This window comes from Macaca thibetana, chromosome 15 (assembly GCF_024542745.1).
Source record: "Macaca thibetana thibetana isolate TM-01 chromosome 15, ASM2454274v1, whole genome shotgun sequence".
Taxonomy (NCBI): domain Eukaryota; kingdom Metazoa; phylum Chordata; class Mammalia; order Primates; family Cercopithecidae; genus Macaca; species Macaca thibetana.
This window is the reverse complement of record NC_065592.1, coordinates 9,403,781-9,426,095: the sequence shown is the minus strand read 5'-3', so window position 1 is coordinate 9,426,095 and position 22,315 is coordinate 9,403,781. Positions and strand designations below refer to the sequence as shown.

Sequence of the window (22,315 nt, the reverse complement as noted above, 5' to 3'; positions counted from 1 at the left end):
CCAGGTCCCTCTTGCCTCTGTCGTCTCATCCTGGCCCCCACCCCTGCCCCAATCCCCTGGCTCCACTTCTGGGATTGCAGAGCTGACACAACCGAGGTACAGGCCCTGCCAGGGAGATCAACCCTCTCTAGGTGCCATTGCCAGGGCAGGTGCTCTGATTGGCCCAGTTCAGGTCAATCGCTGGCTACTGAGGGTGGGCATTTGCCTACTTAGTTGAGACTCTGGGTGTGGTGGGGACAGCTGTAGGTCACTGAACATCAGGTGTCCCCACATCTGACCCCCATCCCATTTTGCAGGAACAGACAACGCAAGCTGGGGACGAAACTGCAGTGACCAGTGGATGTGGCTGGGTCCAGCCTCCAGATCTGGCCCGCACGATGCCTTGCAGGATGGACAGGATGACAGACAGGGACGAAGCAGAGACCTCTACAGACCCAAGTCACCAAGTGGAGCCTTTTTTTTTCTTATTTTAATTTTAATGAACAAGGTGGACCAAAGGGCTGAGCCAGCCCCTCAACCAGGACCCTGGGGGGCCTGCTGCCTGGGGGCCGTGGCCAGAGACCCTCGCTGTGCTGCTGCCAGCCCCCGGCTGGGCAGGAAGTGCCCTCGGTGTGGGCACCTGGGTGTGGGGTGGAGAAGGAGGGCTCGCGCCTCTGGTCTCGGGGCCAGGAATTCCAGGTGGCGTGAGAAGTACACACTATTTATTTTTTGGTGTTGTCAGAGGCAGGCAGGATTTTGGAGCTGAAGAACCTGCTTTGCGGTGGCTGCCCTGTGGACAGAGGGCTCCCGGTCAGCTTCCTAGGCCCTTCGCCCTATGCTCAGAGGGCAGACTGCCTCTCCCTGGGCCGAGGTGGCCTGGGGTGCCAGGAGGAGGGGAGCATACCCCACACCCTCCCTGCCACCGTTGCCATTCCAGAACCTCGGTCAGTGTTTCCCTGTCTGGGGGCAGGGACCAGAGCGAGCGCGCGTCTGGCGGCTGCTGTCATTGTGTTCTACCCCGTATTAACCCAACACCAAAAGGGCTTTCTCTGGTCCCCTGTCCCTAAGACAGTAATCCCTTTCTGACGAAGGAGCCTGCACATGTGGGTGAGCAGACCCCAGCTGTTTACAGCTCTTTCTCGTCCTGCCATCCAGTAGCAGTTAGTCTTCATCCCCACGCGAACAAAGCGGGAAGGAGCCTTGAGGAGAGGAGTGAGGCAGCGGGCACCCAAAGTCCCTCGTCCTTCCCTCTGTGTGCTCTGAATATGTCTTTGTCCTTCCTGACCCATCTCTGACCAGCTGGGAACCTGCTTGGGGTCCCCCTCAAACCTGTGTCTGGGGTGTGGGCTCACAGATCCTTACCAGCCTGGTTCGTGTGAGGGCTCTTCCTAAAGGGATCCCCATCTCTAAGTCACTCTGAAAGGGAGTCGTGGAGAGGAGACGCCTCCAGGTTCTTAGAAGTTTTGAGGACTGAACTGGGTCACTCGGGATCTGTGTTCAAATCCTCCCCACCCCTCTCTTTGTGGAGGTTCCTCACCTGCTGCTGAAGCACAATATTTTGGTGCTTTCTTTTCTCATTTGTTAAAGGCAGTGTCCAAAAGCCATTCCAGATGCCAGGACCAGGGGCTTATTTCTAGGGAAGGTAGGTCGGTTTCCACGTTTGCCTCCCGTTATTTTTGTTTTGTACCTTTTGCCTGAGACAAGCCGAGTGTGAGGTGGTTTGATTTAAGAAAAATCAATGAAATTGTTTACTATTGTTTTAAAATAAAACCGTAAACTCTGGCGGCTTGAGCACATGCTAACTGAGCTCAGGAGAGATTGGGGCAGCTGTGGGGACACATGACCTTTAGGGGCAAGGATACGGTGAAGACCGTAGAACCAGAAGTAATCTAGTCCCTTCTAGCCCACAGCAGGGGTCTGAGTGGCCTCTGCGGCACTTCCTGTCAGGGTCTGTCCAGCTTCTGGTTACATCCCTCCAGGGGACCTCACTGAGGGCCACCATACCAAACCTGGACACTCAGCCTTAGGAAGTTTTCCCCTTTTCACTCTCAGTCTCCCTGCCTGTGTGGTGCTGGCCCTGCTCTCACTGAGCCTCGTTCCTCCTCTGTAGGACAGCCTTGAGGCAACCAGTGTGCCCTTCAGAATGTGCCAGGATAAACATGTCCACTTTGTCTGGCACTGGCTCACGCCTGTAATTTCAGCACTTTGGGAGGCCAAGGCGGGAGGATCACTTGAGCCCAGGAGTTTGAGACCAGCCTGGGCAATATAGCAAGACCGCGTCTTTACAAAATATATTTTTTTTAATTAGCTAGGCGTCATGGTGCACACCTGTGGTCCCAGCTACTCGAGGGGCTGAGGTGGGATGATCACTTGAGCCTGGGAGTCAAGGCTGCAGTGAACTGTGATCACACCACTGCCCTCCCGCCTGTGCAAGACCCCATCTCAAAAACAAAACAAATACATGTGGACAAATATGATCAAATATAAAAGGAAAGAAGACACCATGCTGGAGAACCAGCAGAAAACAGATAATAGAAACAAACCCACAAATACTTCAAATACTGGAATGATTAGGCACAGAGTGCTTTACTATTTTTTTTTGAGATGGAGTCTTGCTCTGTCGCCCAGGCTGGAGTGCGTTGGCACGATCTCAGCTCGCTGCAGCCTCCGCCTCCCAGGTTCAAGCGACTCTCCTGCCTCAGCCTCCTGTGTAGCTGAGACTGCAGGTGCCACCACCACGCCTGGCTAATTTTTGTATTTTTAGTAGAGATGGGGTTTAGTCATGTTGGCCAGGCTGATCTCTAACTCCTGACCTCAAGTGATCCACCCATCTCGGCCTCCCAAAGTGCTGGGCTTATGGCGTGAACCTCTACGCCTAGCCTGTTCTACTATTTTTAAAGAGAAGGTCGGGCACGGTGACTTACACCCATAATCCAGAGTCGGACAGATCGCTTAGGGTCAGGAGTTCGAGACCAGCCTGGCCAACGTGGTGAAATACCGTCTCTACTAAAAATACAAACATTAGCTGGGCATGGTGGCACGCGCCCGTAGTCCCAGCTACTTGGGAGGCTGAGGCAGGAGAATCGCTTGAACCTGGGAGGCGGAGGTTGCAGTGAGCCAAGATCGCGCCACTGCACTCCAGTTTGGGTGATAGAGTGAGACTCCCATCTCAGAAAAATAAAAGACAGTATCTGCAGGGAACCGGAAACTATAAAGCGAGCCCTGGCCTGGAATAATAGCTAAAAATCAAGGATCCGAGGGGTAGATTTAACAGCAGATTAGAGAGACTTAAAGAGGAAAAGCAAACTGAAGGGTGGGTCACAAGACATCCCGGCTGCAGTGTGGAGTGGGAAAGCTACAGGGAGCAGCTTCAGGTGCACCCGCCCCTGCTAACTCATTGCCTTCACCTCATTCACACTCACTGCTTACCCTGGCCCCACTCCAACCTGCCCAAGGTGCAGTGCTGGGCAGAAGCCCAACTCCTCAAGCCCTCAGAAGCCTCTTTGATATATCCACTTTTCTTCCCCACTGAGGCTGCTGTGTGAGTCCAGGCCACCACCAGTCCCTGGCTGCAGGCAGCAAAGCCTCCTGATAGGTTCCCCTCCTCCCGACCCCTAGCCTAGTCCCCTTCAGTCTATTCCTCACGTGGCAGCAACCATAGCATCCTCCTAAAACCCAGCCATGCCAAGCTCCTCACACTTTGGGCTCAGGAAGAGGTCCTCATCTTTGACATGGCCCTTCCACAGGACCCCTGCAGCCAGCTCCTTACCCTGCCTTGACAGCCTGACCTCGAGTCCATCCCTGCTTTCTCCCAGTGACGGGGCCCACATAAAGTTCGTGCCCACTGGATGTACAGACTTTCCGGATCTACATAAAAGCCACACGTCTATTTCTCTTGAATTCATTAATCTTAGGGGGCGTGGTGACTCACGCCTGTAATCCCGGCACTTTGGGAGGCTGAGGCAGACAGATAACTTGCGGTCAGGAGTTTGAGACTAGCCCGGCCAACAAGGTGAAACCCGGTCTCTACTAAAAGTACAAAAATTACTGGGCATGGTGGCGCAGGCCTGTAATCCCAACTCTTTGGGAGACTGAGACAGGAGAATTGCCTGAACCCCGGAGGCGGAAGTTGCAATGAGCCGAGATCACACCATTGCACTTCAGCCTGGGTGACAAGAGTGAAACTGTTTCAAAAAAAAAAAAATTTTATTACTCATTCAAATATCAAATGATGTATTGCTCAAGATATACCAATTCAGAACACCTTTTTTTCACTCATTTTGCAAAAACAAATCACGTTTTTCATCTGCATCACTGGGGTCACCCCTGGAGCCCCCTCTGGGTCAGCTGACCCCGCTCTCCTGAGGCTGCTGTCTTCACTATGCCAGCCTTTAAGCAGCACCTGTAGGATTTCATGCACAGAACAAGCACTAGAAATTTCATTCCAAGCCACAAGTGTCCCCTAGCACAACGTTAAGCACTGGTTTCTCCCGATGTCCAAGTGTGAGGCCTCAGTAATTACCCCTAAGGAAAAATGACGAAATCTTGTTTCTTTGCCTTTTTCCCCCAGCAAGGACCTCTAGGGATTTCCTGTCACCATGATTGAGGTTGCTCAGACGCTGAATGCACCCTCCTTGAACAATAGTTGGTGGCTCCAAGGAATTGAGGGGGCTTCCATGTGATGGGGCCTGTAATGCCGCCACCCTACGGGAATGCCCCCCAATTCAGAAGGATAGTTCTGGGGGAAAAAATCCAACCTTATATTCAGACCTGTAGGGTTCTTAGCTGAGTTTCGGGAATCTAGGGTGTCTGGCAGCCTCTTGACTGTTCGTTCTCCCCTCCCTGTCCTGCCCTGGGCTGGCTGCAGGCCCACCCCTGGTTGCTCATGCAGCACTCACTCTGCCCTGCTGTGGACCCTGTTTCCTAGTGGTTCTAGTCACCCCCAGAGGGAGCACCCTGTTGTGTAGAGAGGAGCAGAGTCGGCGTGCTGGTCCAGGTGACATTCTCTTCCCAGCCTACTTGTTCCCCATGGAGGCATCCGTTTCCCTGCCTCCACCCACTCCCCCCATTGTCTGGGCTACACCTCCGGTCCCCTTGGGGCACTGGGCAAGTGGCTTCCCTCTCTCACTGAGTATGCCACCGCTGGCCAGGCCTGGCAAGTCCCCCCATGCCTGATTAGAGCTCAGGCTCAGCCTGACCTCCCTCTTCACCCGCTCACTCGTGGTCCTGAGGCTGGGCACCCATAGCCTCCCTTTCTCCAGCCCCTGCTGTGGGACAGGTGGGTGGATGTGGCCTGGGGCTGGGGACCTGGCTCTAGGGAGGGGCTTTTTGGAGCCCTGGCCTAGAGGAGACAAGTGTGGCCTCTGTGAATCCTGCTCTGCCATTTAGTGTCCTGGTGATCTTAACCTCACTAAGCCTGCTTCTTCATCTGACAAATGGAGAAAACCACAGGCCCCACTCTGAGGTGACTGTCCCAGCTTAGTCCGGTCACAGAGCCCTTTACTCACAGGCCAGCCAACCTCCCTCGGCCCACCCCGGCATCCACCCTTGGGGTTTCACACGGGCCTTCCTCACAGGCCAGTGTTCCAGTGGGAGACTCTCCCCTCCCCACAAACAGCATGCTTGGTTTTGCCAGGATGTCCTGGCTCAGCCATGGACATGGGACTGTGGGCAGGTACGTGGTTCTGCTCTGATGGCTTCCCCTGCCCACCCCCGAAGGTGTCTGTCCTGGCAGCGGCTGGGTCTGGGGTAAGCTGAGCCTGCTGCTGTACTCCTACTTTTGCTGGGTTCAGTGGGGGGAAGCAGGGTGACACCCTGGGTTCCTGGATATCAGCCACACTGCTGGGCCCCACAGTCCCCTGGGAGAGTTGCCCCTACCCACAACCCATGGGACTTGGGAAGGCCCAAGCCAGAGGTAGGTGGGAAGTTGCTGGTGAAGGACGCAGCCCTGGCTCTGGCCCAGTTCTGGGCCCAGTGCCCCGAGGTCACAGCTGGCCCTTGGCTCCTGGACCAAAGTCCTCGGGCGCACTGGCTGCTTGGTCACCAGCTCCCAGGCCCAGGGAAAGCTGAAGAGGGCAAGGCCAGGTGCCTGCCCCCACCCTGCCTGCCTCAGCTGAAACACCTCTTCACCAACACAATTCCCATTTATTGATGACCTTGCAATATAAATATCATACAACAGGGCAGGGGCAGGAACCAAGCTGAGTGGAACCAGAGGCGGCTCGCTAGCCATGCTACCCACAGGAACACAGCCGCCACGGAGGCGAAACCTCACACCCTGGCCCCTTGCCCCAGACAGTCCTGTCTCCAGGTCCTGGGAGTCTGGGAAGCAGGGTACAGACGCTGGCCTGGTCATAGAGATGGCAGGGAGTGGCGGGGGTGAGCTGGTGAGACAAAGAGCTCTTGCCAGTCTCCTGTTCCAGAGGGCTGGTTCCCTTCCCCAGAGGAGGCACCGGTGGAGGAGGCACCGGGGCCCGGGCCTAACGTCCCGCTCAGCCTCTGCACTCAGCCCCAGGTCGGGCCCTGGCAGGTGCTGAGATGACCCACGGAAGGCACTTGGCTGGGGCCTGCAGGCCCCTGGAGGATGTGGTCCGTGACTTAGTAGATTTGGGGGGACCAGGGAAGAGGGAACCAATGGGCTGAGCCCTGGTGGGTGGCCCATCCCAGGGTGGGCTTGGCTGTGGCATTGGCAGGCCTGAGTCCTAGGGGCTCAGAGCTTGGCCCGGGGGTGGCTCTGCAGCAGGGCACGCATGTCCAGGAGCGCCTTCTCCAGGTAATGTGCCAGGCGGGCGGCGTTGGTCTCTGCGCAGCTGTTGTAGGCCGACAGGGAGAAGTTGATGTGGGCCTCCATGGGGTTATAGCAGACACCGTAGCCATCGGGGACCACGGGCCCAAAGAACATGACGCAGTCTGTCTTGGAAGGGACCTGGGGATGGCAGGATGAAAGCTCTCAAGCTCCCCTACCTTGACGCCCCCAGCACTTCCCAGGCTGCCTGTGCTTCTGCCAAGACTGCAGGCCCCTTGAGGGCAGAGACCATGGTCTGTCCCCTGCTATATCCCAGCAACCAGTACAGGCTGGCACGAATCAAATGTTCCTTTATACCTGACCAGTGAGTCAGGGAAGCTGATTCTCCCATGAGAAGCACTGACCCCTTCTCAGCCTGCCTGGGCTGCAGATAGGCCCCTGTCCCTAGTTCCTCCTCTGGAACTCAGCTGTGTTGGCATTGGGCCAGTGGGGCCTGTGTGGGCCACGTCAAACTGCCAGTGGGTTCTCTGCCTGCAGCCCCCGGGGCACCTGGGGCAGTGGCCCACCTGGCTGGTGGAGAGGTGGAAGTGCATGGCGATGGCATAGGAGGTGTCCATGAAGATGTCAGGCATGCTCACCAGGTCCTCGATGGCCTGCAGCTTCAGGCCCAGGAGGTGTCGATCAAAGGCCTCTCCACGGATGGCCTGTTGGGGTGGGAGAGCTGTCAGGAGCAGGGGCTGTGGACCCGCGGGGTATCCCTGCCCTCTTCAGCCTGTGGCAGCGCCATCCTTCCCAGGCACTGACCACTCAGAACCAAGAGATCAGAGTATCCTGGCCAGAGAGAGCCTTTGTTTCACAGATGGGGAAACTGAGGCTCGGGGGGGCGGGGATTTGCCCAGGGAGGTAGGACAGTGCAGGGTTGCAGAGCAGGGCCCTGGAACTGGGTGGCCTAGCCCCATCCTGGCTGCGGGGCCTTGGTAGGTTGCTTAGGTTCTGCAACCGTAGTGTCTTCATCTGTAAAGAGGGGTGAGTCCTGCACTCCCCTCGCAGGGTGGCGGTAAGCTTTAAATGGATGTGTGCGTGTAGCACGGTCAGAGCCTGGACACACAGCTGCTCAGAGACAGAGCCTGGACATGCACCCCGACAGCCACCTCCCTGACTGCAGCCCAAGCTGCTGGAGGGCAGGAAACTCGCAGTCTGCTGGAGCACATATACCTAGCATCAGGGAGAGAGTGTGAACCAAAATCTAGGGCCCGGGCCAACCCTGGAACCTGGGACCAGGGCAGTTACTGGGCCCAGGCTGGGTCTCTCCAACTTTAAAATGGAGATATTTGGCTGGGCGCAGTGGCTCACGCCTGTAATCCCAGTACTTTGGGAGCCTGAGGTGGGTGGATCACCTGAGGTCAGGAGTTTGAGACTAGCCTGTCAACATGGTGAATCCCTGTCTCTACTAAAAATACAAAAATTAGCTGGGCATGGTGGCGGGTGCCTGTAATCCCAGCTACTTGGGAGGCTGAGGCAGGAGAATCGCTTGAACCCGGGAGGCGGGGATTGCAGTGAGCCGAGATCGCACCACTGCACTCTAGCCTGGGCGACAGAGCAAGATTCCGTCTCAAAAAAAAAAAAAAAAGAAAAAGTAGGGGCTATTCAGCCTGGTTCCAGGTGTTCCCAGGTTGGGGGAGGTGTGGTCCTAGCAAAGGGTTGGCAGCCATTGCCATTGGCTGCAGGGATGGATAGTCAGAGGGACAGACAGATGGCTGACACTAAGGGACAAGTGAGTAGGCACAAGCGGGCTCACTCACCCGGTCGGTATAGCCTCGGTGGGCCTGCACGGCCTTCCGCAGCAGCTCCACCTTCTGGTGCCCCTAGAGTGGTGAGGGTCGGAGGGAGCTGAAGCACTGTCCCTTCTCTTCTCTTTGCCCACCTCAGTAGCCCATCCCTCACCCAGCACTAGATTCTGAGCTCTTTAAGAGAAACTATTAGAGCCGAGAGCGGTGGCTCACGCCTGTAATCTCAACACTTTGGGAGGCCGAGGCAGGTGGATCCATTGAGGTCAGGAGTTTGAGACCAGCTTGGTCAACATGGTGAAACCCCGTCTCTACTAAAAATACAAAAATTAGCCGGGCATGGTGGCAGGCACCTGTAGTCCCAGCTACTTGGGAGGCTGAGGCAGGAGAATTGCTTGAACCCAGGAGGTGGAGGTTGCAGAGTCGAGATCATGCCACCGCACTCCAGCCTGGGGGACAGAGCAAGACTCTTTCTAAAAAAAAAAACAAGAAAAAACAAAAGAGCGAGTATTGCACCTGCCAACTCCTTGGTCCTCAGCTGGGGCCTGACATAGCGCAGTTGCTTTACTGCCAATGAATAAATGAATGAACAAATGAATGACTCCCTTTTTCTCTTTGGCCCCCAGGAAGCTCAGAGCTAGATTCACGGTTCCAGCTTCTGTTAGATTCCCCGAGCCCACCATGGGGCTGGAATCCTGTAGGTGCTCAATCAATGTGTTGACTGAGTGAGCACGAGGGAGATGGCTCAGACCCAGCTCACCCCCCCTCACCCCAGACCTCTCACCATGACGCTGGAGTCATCCATGGCCTTGACAAAGGCGAGTGAATCCATGGAAGCCGAGCGGATGGTGTCGGTGCGGCCCAGGTGAAACATGCGCAGGGAGGCACTTTCGTAGGTGGCACATGCCTGCCTGTAGATCCTGGTGGGAAATGGGGCTGAGCACGCCCCTTGGAGGCGGACACCCCCTCCCCTGCCCCCAGGTCTCCTCCCTCCTCCATGGGCGGGCCGCAGAGGTGCACCTGTAGTAGGCCAGCTGCAAAGCCATCTGGATGAAGGCGTCTGGGCTTAGCTTCTCCGACTTGGGGAAGTCCTTTCCAAAATGATGGAACACCATCATGGTGATGTCCAGGTCCTGGATCATGCTGGGGGTGTGGGAAGGGCAGGTGAGGGGCAGGCCCCGGCAGCCCCTGCCAACCCCACAGAGGGTCTGGGTATCATGAGAGAGCTGGCACAGGAGCCACTCAAGCTCAAGGGTCTGGCCTTACCCACCCAGCACGGGATGACAGGGGCAGGCACTTACATGCTGAGGTTCTGCTTGGCCTTCTCGATGTCGCTCTTGATCTCGGGAGTGATGTTGAACCGCAGCTTCTTGGGCATGGGCAGGGGCACCATGGGAGACCGCACGAGCTCGGGTTTCTTCCTGCACAGTACATGGGGCCTCAGGCTCATGCTGGCGCCTCTAGAGCCTGGGTCCATTCTGAGACCAGGGTGGGGGCCAGCCCAGGGAGATGTGTTTGTTCTGAAAACCACCTTCACTTCAGCTTTCTTTTTTTTTTTAAAGATGAAGTCTTGGTCTGTTGCCCAGGCTGGAGTGCAGTGGTGTGATCTCAGCTCACTGCAACCTTGGCCTCCCTGGTTCAAGTGATTCTCCTGCCTCAGCCTCCTGAGTAGCTGAGATTACAGGTGCCTGCCACCACGCCTGGCTAATTTTTTTTTTTTTTCCTTTTGAGATGGAGCCTCACTCTGTCGCCCAGGTTGGAGTGCAGTGGCACAGTCTCCGCTCAACGCAACCTCTGCCTCCTGGGTTCAAGCAATTCTCTTGCCTCAGCCTCCTGAGTAACTGGGATTACAGGCATATGCTGCCACACCTGGGTAATTTTTTTTTTTCTATTTTTAGTAGAAATGGCATTTCACCATGTTGGCCAGGCTGATCTCAAACTCCTGACCTCAACTGATCCTCCCGCCTCAGCCTCCCAAAGTGTCAGGATTACAGGCATAAGCCACCTTATCCGGCTGGCTTCCTTGGAAGAAACAGATTCCCAGGCACAAAGGAGAGTGATATTCCCCTATAAGCTGGTCTATCACCTGTGTGTCACCTGTCACTAGGCGCTGGGGAACTAGGCGAGAGATGTGACTGTACTCACGTGTACTCGATGACATAGTCCAGAAGGGTGACGATAGGGGGCCCCTCCGCTGCGGCGTGCTCGTACACGAGCCCACAGGAGCCATCTTCTGCCACGATGAACTGCGGAAGGGAAGGGAGACCCCGGTCAGCCCCAGGGCCCTGGGGGGTGGCCCCAACCCAACCACTCTTTAGTCGAGGCAAGGGCCTCTCTGAAGCCATCTCAATGGGCTATGCTGACTTACTACTGTTATTAACAATAGCTGACATTCACTGGGTGCCCTGGTGTGCTAAGCACATCCCACGCTCAGCGTGCCTGACCGAGTCCTTCAAACTACTCTGCCGGTGAGGTTGACCACCTCCCCATTTTACAGGTGCAGAGAGGGATTGTTGTGCCAGGATTGCACTGGCTGACCCCGGATCCCAGGTTTTCTGTGAGGCGCTGAGGGGGTGTGCTGGGGGTGGCAGCAGTTTCCAGGCCAGTGGCAGGACTGGTGATGACAGGCTGGCTGCCTGGTAATTATGGTGGCGTCCAGCCTGCTGGCTTCCTGCCTGTTTTACAAGCTAGGAGGCTGGGGACGCAGGGCCGGGGAGGGGCAGGAAGTCCCGAGGCCATGGAGGCCCTGTTCAGGTGTACACGAGTGGGCAAAGCCCTGCTGGGCCTCACCTGCAGCGTCTTGTCGAACCAGCGGTTGCCGCTGTTGAGCCTGCTGCCGCCCCCGTGCAGCATCTGGCCTGCCACGTGGCTGCGGTATACGTCTTCTGAGACCCTGGGCACGGGTGCATCCAGGCACACGGTGAAGATACTCTTCTGGATGGAGCGCACGGAATCCCGGTTCACCTTGTCTGCAGGTGGCATGGGGTGAGGAGGCTCAAAATGGGGTGAGTCTCAGGGTGTGGGAGAGATGGACCAGCCCCTCCACAGCCTCCTGCCCTGGGCTCTTCTGACCTATTTGTACCCCTCTGAGATGAGGAGATCCCCACCTCAGGGGCCCTCCAGGGCATTCACCGAGTGTAGGGTGTGGGTTCAGAGCTTCAAACTCAACAGGACCCTGCAGTCCCACAGCATTCCTTGAGGCAGGACCCAACACCTGGCCCACTTTAGACACAGGAACGGAAGCCCAGGGTCACACAGGAGCTGGCGTGGCAGCCAGGGATCCCACACAGGTGGTCTGACTTTGGGGCTAATGCCCCTGAGCAAGACATGCTTTGGAGGATTGCTGGTGCTCGGGGGTACAGGGAGCGTGGAGGTGGGTGGGATCCTCAGCCAGAGGACTTGGACTGTAATCCTAACTTGCTATTTAGCAGACAGAAACCACCCTAACCATGAGGTGTCCTCATCTATGACATGGGGCCTACATTGCCTGCTCCACGTTGAGAGGATGCAGTGAGAACCATGGCTGCCCACGGCTGTGCGGGGCCCAGAGTGCTGGGGGAATGTTGGGAAAAGGGCTTGTGGGGTGCCTGTATAAACTGGCCTTAAAACTATGGGATAATAAGTTGTGGAAAGCCACAAGAGGCCGCTGAGGAGGAAAGCCTCCTAATTGCCATCATGTTCCCATGCTCAGAGCGAGCATGGGAACACTGTAAACACTGTGTTCAAGGAGAAAGACACTCCTTTGAAACACTAGAATGTGGACAGACGTGCAGTCTCCTAGTTAAGCCGCTCCCACTAGCTACTCTCCAGTAAGTTAAAGATATGCTGTTTGAGCACAAAGGAGATTCATTGAAACCGCTATTGCTATAGATTACGCCTATGACACACTGCCTCCCTTTCACTGTTTCGCCCTGAACATCTGCTTCTTAGATCTAAGTGATTGTACTCAACAAATAGTGTGGAGACCAGAACTCTGCACCTTTTGCAGCCTCCACTTTGCAACTGACCCCTGGTTCCCAGCTTTATGGAATCTTTTTTTTTTTTTTTTTTGAGACAGAGTCTTGCTCTGTCGCCCAGGCTGGAGTGCAGTGGCGCCATCTCAGCTCACTGCAAGCTCCGCCTCCCGGGTTCCCACCATTCTCCTGCCTCAGCCTCCCGAGTAGCTGGGACTACAGGCGGCCGCCACCACGCCAGGCTAACTTTTTGTATTTTTAGTAGAGACGGGGTTTCACTGTGTTAGCCTGGATGGTCTCGATTTCCTGACCTCGTGATCTGCCTGCCTCGGCCTCCCAAAGTGCTGGGATTACAGGCGTGAGCCACTGCGCCCAGCCCCCTTTATGAACTCTTAACCTGTCTCTTCTCATTCCTTTGTTGCCACCAGACTTCGGGTACCCTATGGGTGGTGTTGAGGCTGGTCCCCACCAGGGAAAGAGGCCTGGGTGTGCAGCCCCAGCACAGCCCGCAAGAGGCACCTTTGATGAGGGTGTTGTATGCCTTGGCCCAGGAGTTGCGGTGGTTGGAGGTGAGGATGCCCACAGGCTCCTTGTTGGTCTGTAGGGATGAGTTCCAGATCTTCTCCAGCTGCACGAAGATCTGATCTGCAGTGAGGGGCGTCCCATCACTGTGGTACACGTCCAGCTCAAAAAACTGTCGGGGCACAGGCAGGTAAGAGGAGGGAGCTGAGCGGGGACCTCAGGCTGAGAGCAGCCACCTCCCCACACCTGCCTCCTCCTGGCCTTGGCCTTGGAGGGGATGGAGTCAGGCCAAGGGTGTGAGGGGGAGAAGGTCCTTGGATTGCCCTTCTGGGCTGGGCAGGCCCACGGCCCCTCCTGGCCTCCCTGGGCCGCCAATGGAGAAGCCAGGAGACGCCCATTCCTGGGGCACATGGGCATGTGTGCTGGGGAACCCCAGTGGGGAAGCTGACCGCAGCCATCCTGCTGTACTCCTGCAGCAGGGCAGGGGCTTGCAGGCGTGGGTGGGGGCCACCCACCTGGTAGTTGTGTACCACGGTGATGTGCGTGGGAGGCTTCTTGGTCTTGCTGAAGTTGCTGACCGTGTCCTGCTTGGGGCCCGGCACTCGGCAGGAGGACAGGATCTGATAGTACTGGTTCATGCACAGTGGCTTTCCCCCCAGGTACTCCACGGGCAGGGTCTCACTGCAGGGCACAGGGGCAGTGAGGGCGCCACTGGGCAAGTGAATGGGGAGGAAGGCAGGGTCGACAGGGACCTCCTAGGTACTGCTGGGGGCTTACACAGTGTCCCCGCTCCCCCTCCCAGCATAAGCACCTCAGGGCTGTGCTGCAGGCAGGGGGCTCGCTTTCTGCCCCAGCGGGCCCTGTTCAGACGTCACCTAGAAACTCCCTCCCTTCCCCTCTCTGGGCTTCAGTTTGTAACAGGGAAGATGAGGCAGCGAATAAAACTCTGGGGTTGGCCGGGCGCGGTGGCTCAAGCCTGTAATCCCAGCACTTTGGGAGGCCGAGACGGGCGGATCACGAGGTCAGGAGATTGAGACCATCCTGGCTAACCCGGTGAAACTCCATCTCTACTAAAAATACAAAAAACTAGCCGGGCGAGGTGGCGGCACCTGTAGTCCCAGCTACTCCAGAGGCTGAGGCAGGAGAATGGCGTGAACCCGGGAGGCGGAGCTTGCAGTGAGCTGAGATCTGGCCACTGCACTCCAGCCTGGGCGACAGAGCGAGACTCCGTCTCAAAAAAAAAAAACCCAAAAAAAAAAAAAACTCTGGGGTCCTCTTTAGTTGGGATGGGACAAGGTCACCCACCAAGAGGAGATTCCAGCAGCTGTAGCAGACGACAATCCCCAGTGCTCCATCTCCCAAATCCCACCCAAGGCTGGGCTGACAGAAAGTGAAAGTGACTGAGCTTTGGGCCTGCCGGGCCAGGGCTGGGGTCAGAGGTGCCTGTGGTAATTAGGCAGGCCTGGGCAGGTGTGGGGCTGGGCAGGGGTGGGGCTGCTCACTTGTCAATCATGACCTTGAAATCCAACACACCCTCAATGAGTTTGGCAGCAAATCTGCAAAGATTGATTAGAGATTAGAAGCTGTGTGGACACCCTGAGGGAGGCCCCGGGCTAGGGACACCTGCTTGGGGAGTGGGAGGCCTAGTCTTCCATCCTCCCTCACCGCGTCCAGAAAGCCCAGGAGCACAAGGGAGGAGCCTGGGAGTCCCAGTTTGCCAGTCTGTGTCTGCTTCTTTGTGACCTCTAGAGGGAGCACAGTCAGGAGGGCTCGGGGAAGTGCTGGTGGCCAAGGGCCTGGTAGGACTTGGGTGCTAGTCCCTTGCAGCTGGAGTGTGGCTTGGTTAGGGGTCAGTGGGCTGGGTCTACCCACAGAGGGCGTGAGCTCCTGAACCACAGCCTGGAATCTGGAGGGGGTGTCATCTGCTCGGAAGCACTGGCTCTGGAGGGCCCCAGGCCCCTGCGATGGTGTGAATGGGACAGCAGTGGCTCCAGTGTTCCCTCCACTAGGTCTCTTCCCCACTCTGGGCCTCTGTGTCCCCCAGGCCGCCTTCCTCCCAGGGCTGTCTGGCCCATGGCAACCATCCTCAATGCTTGGGGCTGCCCCTGGATCCCACCATGGGGACCACTGGCTGGAGTTCCCGGGCCTGAACCCCGGCCCTTCCCAGGGTGCCCTGGTCCCTTTAAGAGAAGCAGGTGGCGGCAGCCAGTGGCTGGTTCTTGGGCAGGAGATCCTTGTTGCTGGTATTTTTATCTCTGGTAGGACTGGAATAGGGGCTGGCGCAGGTGACCTGGCCGAATGTGGAAAAGGGGACTGTGTACAGAGGTCACCCCTGTGGCTAGCTGAGGAGAGTGGGAAGGAGGGGTGAAGTGCTAAAACTGGGGCTGGGGAGAAGCCTCAGGTATGGAGGAGGATGGGGCCTCCACCAAGATGTGGTTAACAGCCATGAGGCTTCAGAGCTGGAGAGACCCTGCTTCCTGAATGGGGTCTTGGGCAGCTCCCTTCCCTGCTCCGAGCCTCAATTTCCCCATTTGTAAAATAGGGAGGATGCTCCCTACTTCATAAGGCTGTTTGTGGGGCAGAAAGATAAACAGGGTCAGGGCCCCTCCAAGCCGCTGGGGGAAGTGGACTCGAGGGGCCCGGCTGCCTCCCAGCCCCCTAGCCCCAGCCACTCACCGGAGCTGACCCTGCAGGTCCACGAAGTTCTGCTTGGGCAGCATCACACCTGGGCTGGAGCAGATGACCACAGGCTGGCGGTACTGGAGATAGGCAGTCTTGAGCCACCACTCAGACAGCTGGGAAAAGGGCCAGAGCCTGTCAGGAGGGGTGCATGGGCCCTGGTGCTCCCTCTTCCCCAGGGCTAGGGGACGTGGCTGGCCCCATGCCCTCTACCCCGCTGTGGAGATTCTCAAAGTAAATGCTTAGATCCAGAACCCACCCTTCCCGCCCCACACCTTAAACCCACCAGCCTCTTCCCTTTAGCCCGAGTGATCAGTATTAGCCAGATCAATCAGACGCTGCTGCTAAGAAAGGACGTGAAAGAAAGATCGGGAGGAAACCTGGGGTGTAGGGAGGGGCAGCAAGGTGAATGAATTCTTTTTTTTTTTTTTTTTTTTGAGATGGAGTCTCACTCTCTCACCCAGGCTGGAGTGCAGTGGCGTAATCTCAGCTCACTGCAAGCTCCGCCTCCCGGGTTCACGCCATTCTCCTGCCTCAGCCTCCCAAGTAGCTGGGACTACAGGCGCCTGCCACCACGCCTGGCTAATTTTTTTGTATTTTTAGTAGAGATGGGGTTTCACCGTGTGAGCCAGGATGGTCTTGATCTCCTGACCTTGTGATCTGCCCACCTCAGCCTCCTAAAGTGCTGGGATTACAGGCATGAGCCACTGCGCCCGACAAGGTGAATGAATTCTCATTTTACACATTCTCTGTCAATGACTGCCATACGTTAAATTAAAATGTATGCCTGAATAGACAGAAAGGAAAAAAGGGAAGGGTCTACAAAAAGTCCAATGAGTGACTTTTTTTTTGAGACAGGGTCTCACTCTGTCGCCCACGCTAAAGTGCCATGGTGCTATCTCAGCTCACTGCAACCTCTGCCTCCTGAATTCAAGCGATTCTCTTGCCTAAGCCTCCTGAGTAGCTGGGACTATAGGTGTGCACCACCACACCTGGCTGATTTTTGTATTTTTTGGTACAGACAGGGTTTCACCATGTTGGCCAGGCTTGAACTCCTGACCTCAAATGATTCACCTGCCTCAGCTTCCCAAAGTGCTGGGATTATAGGCATCAGCCACTGCGTCTGGCCCAATAAGTGAGTTTTTGACCATCCCCAGCAGAGAACTGTCCAAGGAGGCAGGAGACCGGGGTATCAGAGCAGCCTGAGGGACCTGGTCTTGCTCTGTGGCCTCAGGGAGTAGATACCCACTTTGATCTCAAGGTTAGGGCAATCTTGAGGCGACGCTCCCTGCAAGGATGAATCCTTATGCCGGTGACAAGATGTGGGTGACACAGCCTCACTCTCTGCCCTGACAGTCCGTCCTCTGTCTGGGGGGTGGGGGTCTCTGGGCACCAGCCAGGGATGTGGTATTAAAGGCTCCATGTCTGGGACTGCGCACACTCCCAGGTGACTGTCACCCTGTGTCCTCTATGCTGACTGCAACACCCACCGTCCCTGAACACAGCCAGTACAGATTTCTCTGGCCTTCCACCCCCAGAGACCTGGGCCCACCCTGCGTCCCCTCACCCTGTGGTGAACAGCAGCAGGATGTGCCTCTTCATCACACGCACTCCCCTGTGGCGCTGGGCCACTAGCCCTTGGCAAGGGGTGAGGGGGAGGTGACTTGTCCCAGGTTTTGGAGTCCAAAGTCCTGACCTGACGAGTCTCAGCAAATGTCGACAACTCCCACCTCCTGTGTGCAGCCCCCCAGCCTCCGCCAAGCCTCAGGGCTAGAGCTCCACCTCCCATCCCCATGACATCCCCTATAACACAGCATTTCCCAGGGCGGGACCCGCTGTGGCTCTCCCACAGGCAGTTTCTCCCTCAGGCAACCCCGACTTGGCAAATTCCACCCCTGCCCCCACCATTGGCAAGTGACACTGGCACTGCCTCCAAAACAGTCCTGGACCTAATGACTCTCCCTGTCTCCCATCCAGTGTCAGACCCAGGCTGCCACAGCTCCCTGGGGGTGATGTCACCCCTCCCCCTCATCTCTGGCTCCCACTGTCCCTCCCTCCCAGCAGCTGGGCCACCTTTTTTTTTTTTTGAGACGGAGTCTCGCTCTGTTGCCCAGGCTGGAGTGCAGTGGCGTGATCTTGGCTCACTGCAAGCTCCGCCTCCCGGGTTCACGCCATTCTCTTGCCTCAACCTCCTGAGTAGCTGGGACTACAGGTGCCCATCATCATACCCAGCTAATTTTTTTGTATTTTTTTTAGCAGAAACGGGGTTTCACTGTGTTAGCCAGGATGGTCTCGATCTCCTGACCTCGTGATCCGCCCACTTTGGCCTCCCAAAATGCTGGGATTACACGCATGAGCCACCGTGCCCGGCACCCCCCCCCCCATTTTTTTTTCCAAGATGGAGTCTTGCTCTGTTGCCCAGGCTGGAGTGCAGAGGCACAATCTTGGCTCACTGCAACCTCCACCTCCCAGGTTCAAGCAATTCTCCTGCCTCAGCCTCCCCAGTATCTGGGATTATAGGTGTCTGCCACCATACCTGGCTAATTTTTGTCTTTTTAGTAGAGATGGGGTTTCACCATGTTGGCCAGGCTGGTCTCGAACTCCTGACCTTGTGATCCACCCGCCTTGGCCTCCCAAAGTGCTGGGATTACAGGTGTGAGTCATTGTACCCGGCTGTCACCTTTTTAATTTGTGTGTTGAAGTATGAGATGTAAATAGAAAAGCACACGAAGCATTGGTGTAGGCACATTTTCCAAACTGGGTACACCTGTGTCACAGATCAGACACAAAACCAGGGCGATCCGTCACTAAGTGACATGTATCCCCTGCCTAAGGCTGTCCCACGGAGCACAAGGGCATCTTCTTCTACCTGGCTGTACCTGTCCTTGCACCCCACTCCTGCCTCTATCCCAGAACATGACACCTTGTCCACAACCTGTGTCCTGTTCATCCCCTTTCTCTCCTCCCTACTTGAATGTCAGTTCCAGTGGGCTGGTGACTGTGTCCTTCTTGATCACCTGGTGCCCTGCCAAGTGCCAGGCACAGAGTATGTGCTCACAAAACTCTGGGCGGCAAATGAACGGCCGTGCCAGCGCAGTGGGCACTGGAGAACTGTGCACGTGCAGCCAGCAGCAGGTCACGGTGAGGGCACCTCTCACTCACCCAGTTCTCCGTCTTCCTGGCCCGACGCTCCAGCCCCTTCTGCAGGCGCTCCCCTACGCCTCCTGAGGCCTGAAACTCATCCACCAGCTGCTTGGTGTGGGCCCACTCCTCCTCACTCACGATGGGCTGCAGCGCCTTCAGGTAGTGGTCCAGGGACTGCTGGAGAGGGGGCACAGGCAGCCGTGGCAGTGCATCCTGGTGTGCCTTGAAGCGGCCGGAAGCCTTCATCAAGGAGGAGGGCTTCAGGAAGCCCAGAGGCTTCACCTGCAGGCAGCAGAACATCCTGTTCATTCCCTTCCCAGCTTGGAGCCCTGGCAGTCCCAAAGCTGTAGTCCTGGGCACTTATGTGCCCATTCCTGGGGCAGAGACAGCCTCTTGGGTGGGGCTGGCGCTGGCCTCCCAGCCCTAGAGCTGTAGATGTCCCCGCCTCTCCAGGGCCTGGAGATGTAGGTAGGGATGGGGAAGGGTGGGGTGTGGCCATGGTTCTTGGCAAGGCTCAGGGGAATCAAGTCAGGATGAATGGCTCTTTGGCGTAGCAGAGGTGAGGGGGACCGCCCACCTGTTGGGTTGCACAGGCCCCTCCTTTCTCACCCTGGAAGAGGAACCAGCCAGCAGAGTGGTGACTGTCCCTCTTGGAGGTCCCCACCTCCTTTTCTCCCACCCTTTCCAGGTTGAGAAATAGAAGGGAAGAAGAGAGAATCACAGAGAGCCAGACAATGGCAGCATCTTCGGGTGAGGGGCCTTGGGCTTCCTCCTGCCTCTGAGATGGGGGAGGGGTGGGGTGAGGGCAGTGCTGTGGCGAGAGAGCTGGGTGGCCTGGCATGGAGGGTGAGAGGCAGCAGAGAGAGAGAAAGTCCAGGAGGCCCCGTAGTGGGCAGAAAGAGAGACAGGAGGGCCCGAGGCTGCTCTTGCAGTGAGCAGGCGAGCGGCAGGAGCTCTGTTCCATACCTTCTCTCTCTGCTGCCCATCCTCCTCCATGGCAGGACCGAGGTTCTGGGCCCTGTCTGCCTTGGTTGGATCTCTAAGCCTAACTGTGCTACCAAGTGCGCGAGCAGAACCTAGCCAGAGGCAGCCACTTGCCTGGGCTGGAAAGAGAAGACAAGAGCCAAGATTCAGGGGGAGGCAGGTGGCAGTGGCAATGGCTGTGGTGGCAACGGGGGTTGTGGCAGTGGCAGGGGAAGCTCCTGAACTCTAGAAGCTACTCCACCCTCCCGAGCTCCCAGAAGTAGAGGAAGGGGGAGCAGGTGAGAGGCTGGTGGGGGGCATTCCAGTAGAAGGGAACCTGGAAAGTTCTTTCCTTTCTTCTCTGCATGGGCTCAGTGCCAGGGAGGCAGGCCAAGAAGTAATAAAAAAAATACACCTGTCAGAATCTGTGAAGATCTTTTTGATGAGAGAAAACTTGGCTGGAGGGCAGAGACTGCCTGGCCGCTGAGGTTACACCACAGCCCTGGGATCGGTCCTGAAATTAGGGTTGGTGCAGGGGAGCAGACACCAGGAAAAGGCCATCAGTGGATGGGACAGCCAGAAGCCCTGCCTATTTCCTGTTTCTCTCCAGGACTCCTGGGACCCATCTGAGCCATCCCTCTACCAACACTCATTTTTTCCTGAGCTGTGGCTCATTCAGCTAGGGTCCAAGAGTGGAGGACTTTTGGTATGAAAAATAAACCAAAAGTGGCCGGGCACGGTGGCTCAAGCCTGTAATCCCAGCACTTTGGGAGGCCGAGACGGGCGGATCACGAGGTCAGGAGATCGAGACCATCCTGGCTAACACAGTGAAACCCCGTCTCTACTAAAAATACAAAAACTTAGCCGGGCGAGGTGGCAGGCGCCTGTAGTCCCAGCTACTCGGGAGGCTGAGGCAGGAGAATGGCGTGAACCCGGGAGGCGGAGCTTGCAGTGAGCTGAGATCCGGCCACTGCACTCCAGCCTGGGTGACAGAGCGAGACTCCGTCTCAAAAAAAAAAAAAAAAAAAGAAAAATAAACCAAAGGACGCTGCGATTGGGCTGGATTTGAATGAGCAGCTCCAGGGGACTCTGGGCAAGTCCCTCCTTGCCTCAGTTTCCCTGGCAGGAAAGTAACCAGGCTAGTCGGATGGTCCTGGAGAATGACCTAGAGTCTGTTTGTGGGATGAGATGCAGCTTGGGAGACAAGTGACAAGGGTGCAGTGGAGGCTCAGGGTGTTGCAACACCTAGAAGGGCCTCTGAGCCTGAGCCTGGATGCACCCTCTGCCCTCTAGCCCGGTAGTGTGTGTCCGAGACAGTGAGACACCAGCAACATATGCTTGGATCAGGGATGGAAGGAACTGAAATTAGGCTAGCATCCAGGCTGCCCTCTGGGGAGGACTGAGGGGTAGATACAGCCAGGGTGGGGAAGGGGGCTGGAGGGGAGGGAGGCCATGGGGCTGCCACCTGCCAGTTCTGAGGCCTTTCTGAGCAGCCTAGCTTGATGCCTCTGCGTGTTTCTCTGGCCACACACAATTCCCCAGGGACCATCCGATAAACCAAAGGAGCCTGACCAACTAACTGGACAGGGTCGGAGAAGTGGCTCTGGCCTAAGCGTGCGACGGGTGTGTGAGAATAACTGGGAGAGTGAGCGCGGGTCTGGACGCTCCTGGTCTCTCTCCCCCACCGGCCTGTCTCTGGGTCTAAGGGTGGGGGTGCTAACTGAAGCCGGGTCCCCCCTGTCTTTCCCGGGTCGTTGGAATTGAATGCTCCAGGACGTGGGTTCAATCCCACTTCTGACGCTGCGCCCGAATCTCCTGCTCTGCCAAACCTGGGACGCCCGCCTGGCCCCACCCCACCCCACCCCATCAGCTGGAGGCCGGGTCGGATAGCGGCCGCAGGACTAGGTCTCCGCTCCCGGGCGCAACCGCACGGCCACCCAAGCCGTCCAGGGCCCTCAGTCCCTGGCTCCGCCGCACTCACCACGGTCCTGGCAGCGAAGGCTAACATCTTCGCTGCCCGTCCGCGGACACGCAGTCCGCTCCGCCCCACACACCGGGCAAAGTCCGCGCCGCCGCTGCAGCGGCTGGGGTTGGTGGGTCCTTGCTAGAGCCTTCGGGCCAAGGTCGCTGAGTTACGGCCGCCAGCCGGTAGAGGCGGCCCCGCGCCCACCCTCCGGGCCGGGCAGGCACCGGGGAGGAGGATTCGCGAGGCGGGGCCTGGGCCGGTAGCGGGCCCCGAGCCTGCAACGGAGCCCGGGAGGCTGGCTGCGGGGCGGGGGCGGGGCCTCGATGGGGCGGGGCCTCGATGGGGCGGGGTCTCCTTGGGGAGGGGCAGGAGGGGCGGGGCGTCTCCCGGTAGCGGGTCGCAGTAGGCTGGCTGCGAGCTGGGGGCGGGGCCACGGCGGGTGCTGGGACAGAGGGGCGGGGCCGACGGCGAGTCATTGGTCGGGAGGCCCCGCAAGGCGTTGAGACCTGTGGAGTAGGAAGGAGGAGGTCACCGTCCAGCTGTCTCTCCCCCGCCCCCGCGTGTCTTCTAAGCTGTT

General features: G+C 57.3%; 3 protein-coding genes across 5 annotated transcripts in view; 1 reads left to right on the top strand and 2 right to left on the bottom strand.

Moving 5' to 3' along the window:
- The window catches only part of DOLPP1 (dolichyldiphosphatase 1), a 63,764-nt gene extending 62,003 nt beyond the window's left edge, over positions 1–1,761 (top strand). Inside the window, exon 9 of the mRNA XM_050760311.1 lies at positions 297–1,761. Coding sequence (XP_050616268.1) covers positions 297–333 — 37 coding nt within the window. The 3' untranslated portion in view covers positions 334–1,761. The remainder of the gene's footprint in view (positions 1–296) is intronic.
- Positions 1–22,315, bottom strand: part of SH3GLB2 (SH3 domain containing GRB2 like, endophilin B2) — a 483,899-nt gene that overhangs the window by 81,686 nt on the left and 379,898 nt on the right. The gene's annotated exons all lie outside the window — the stretch shown is intronic.
- CRAT (carnitine O-acetyltransferase) lies at positions 6,104–22,058 on the bottom strand. 3 transcript variants are annotated; one of them, XM_050759939.1, is made up of 16 exons: positions 21,754–21,896; positions 20,188–20,286; positions 19,776–19,912; positions 18,828–19,091; positions 15,663–15,781; positions 14,489–14,542; positions 13,502–13,667; positions 12,984–13,158; positions 11,302–11,480; positions 10,657–10,757; positions 9,813–9,932; positions 9,532–9,654; positions 9,296–9,431; positions 8,527–8,589; positions 7,291–7,428; positions 6,104–6,904 (listed from the first exon to the last, which is right to left on the bottom strand). In XM_050759939.1, the coding sequence occupies exons 3-16, from the start codon at positions 19,803–19,805 to the stop codon at positions 6,689–6,691; spliced, it is 1,884 nt and encodes a 627-aa protein (XP_050615896.1). In that variant the 5' UTR covers positions 19,806–19,912; positions 20,188–20,286; positions 21,754–21,896; the 3' UTR covers positions 6,104–6,688. The 3 variants fall into 3 exon arrangements, with proteins under 3 accessions (XP_050615896.1, XP_050615894.1, XP_050615895.1); XM_050759937.1 differs by lacking the exon at positions 20,188–20,286 and having other exon boundaries at positions 21,754–22,018; XM_050759938.1 differs by lacking the exons at positions 19,776–19,912; positions 20,188–20,286 and having other exon boundaries at positions 21,754–22,058.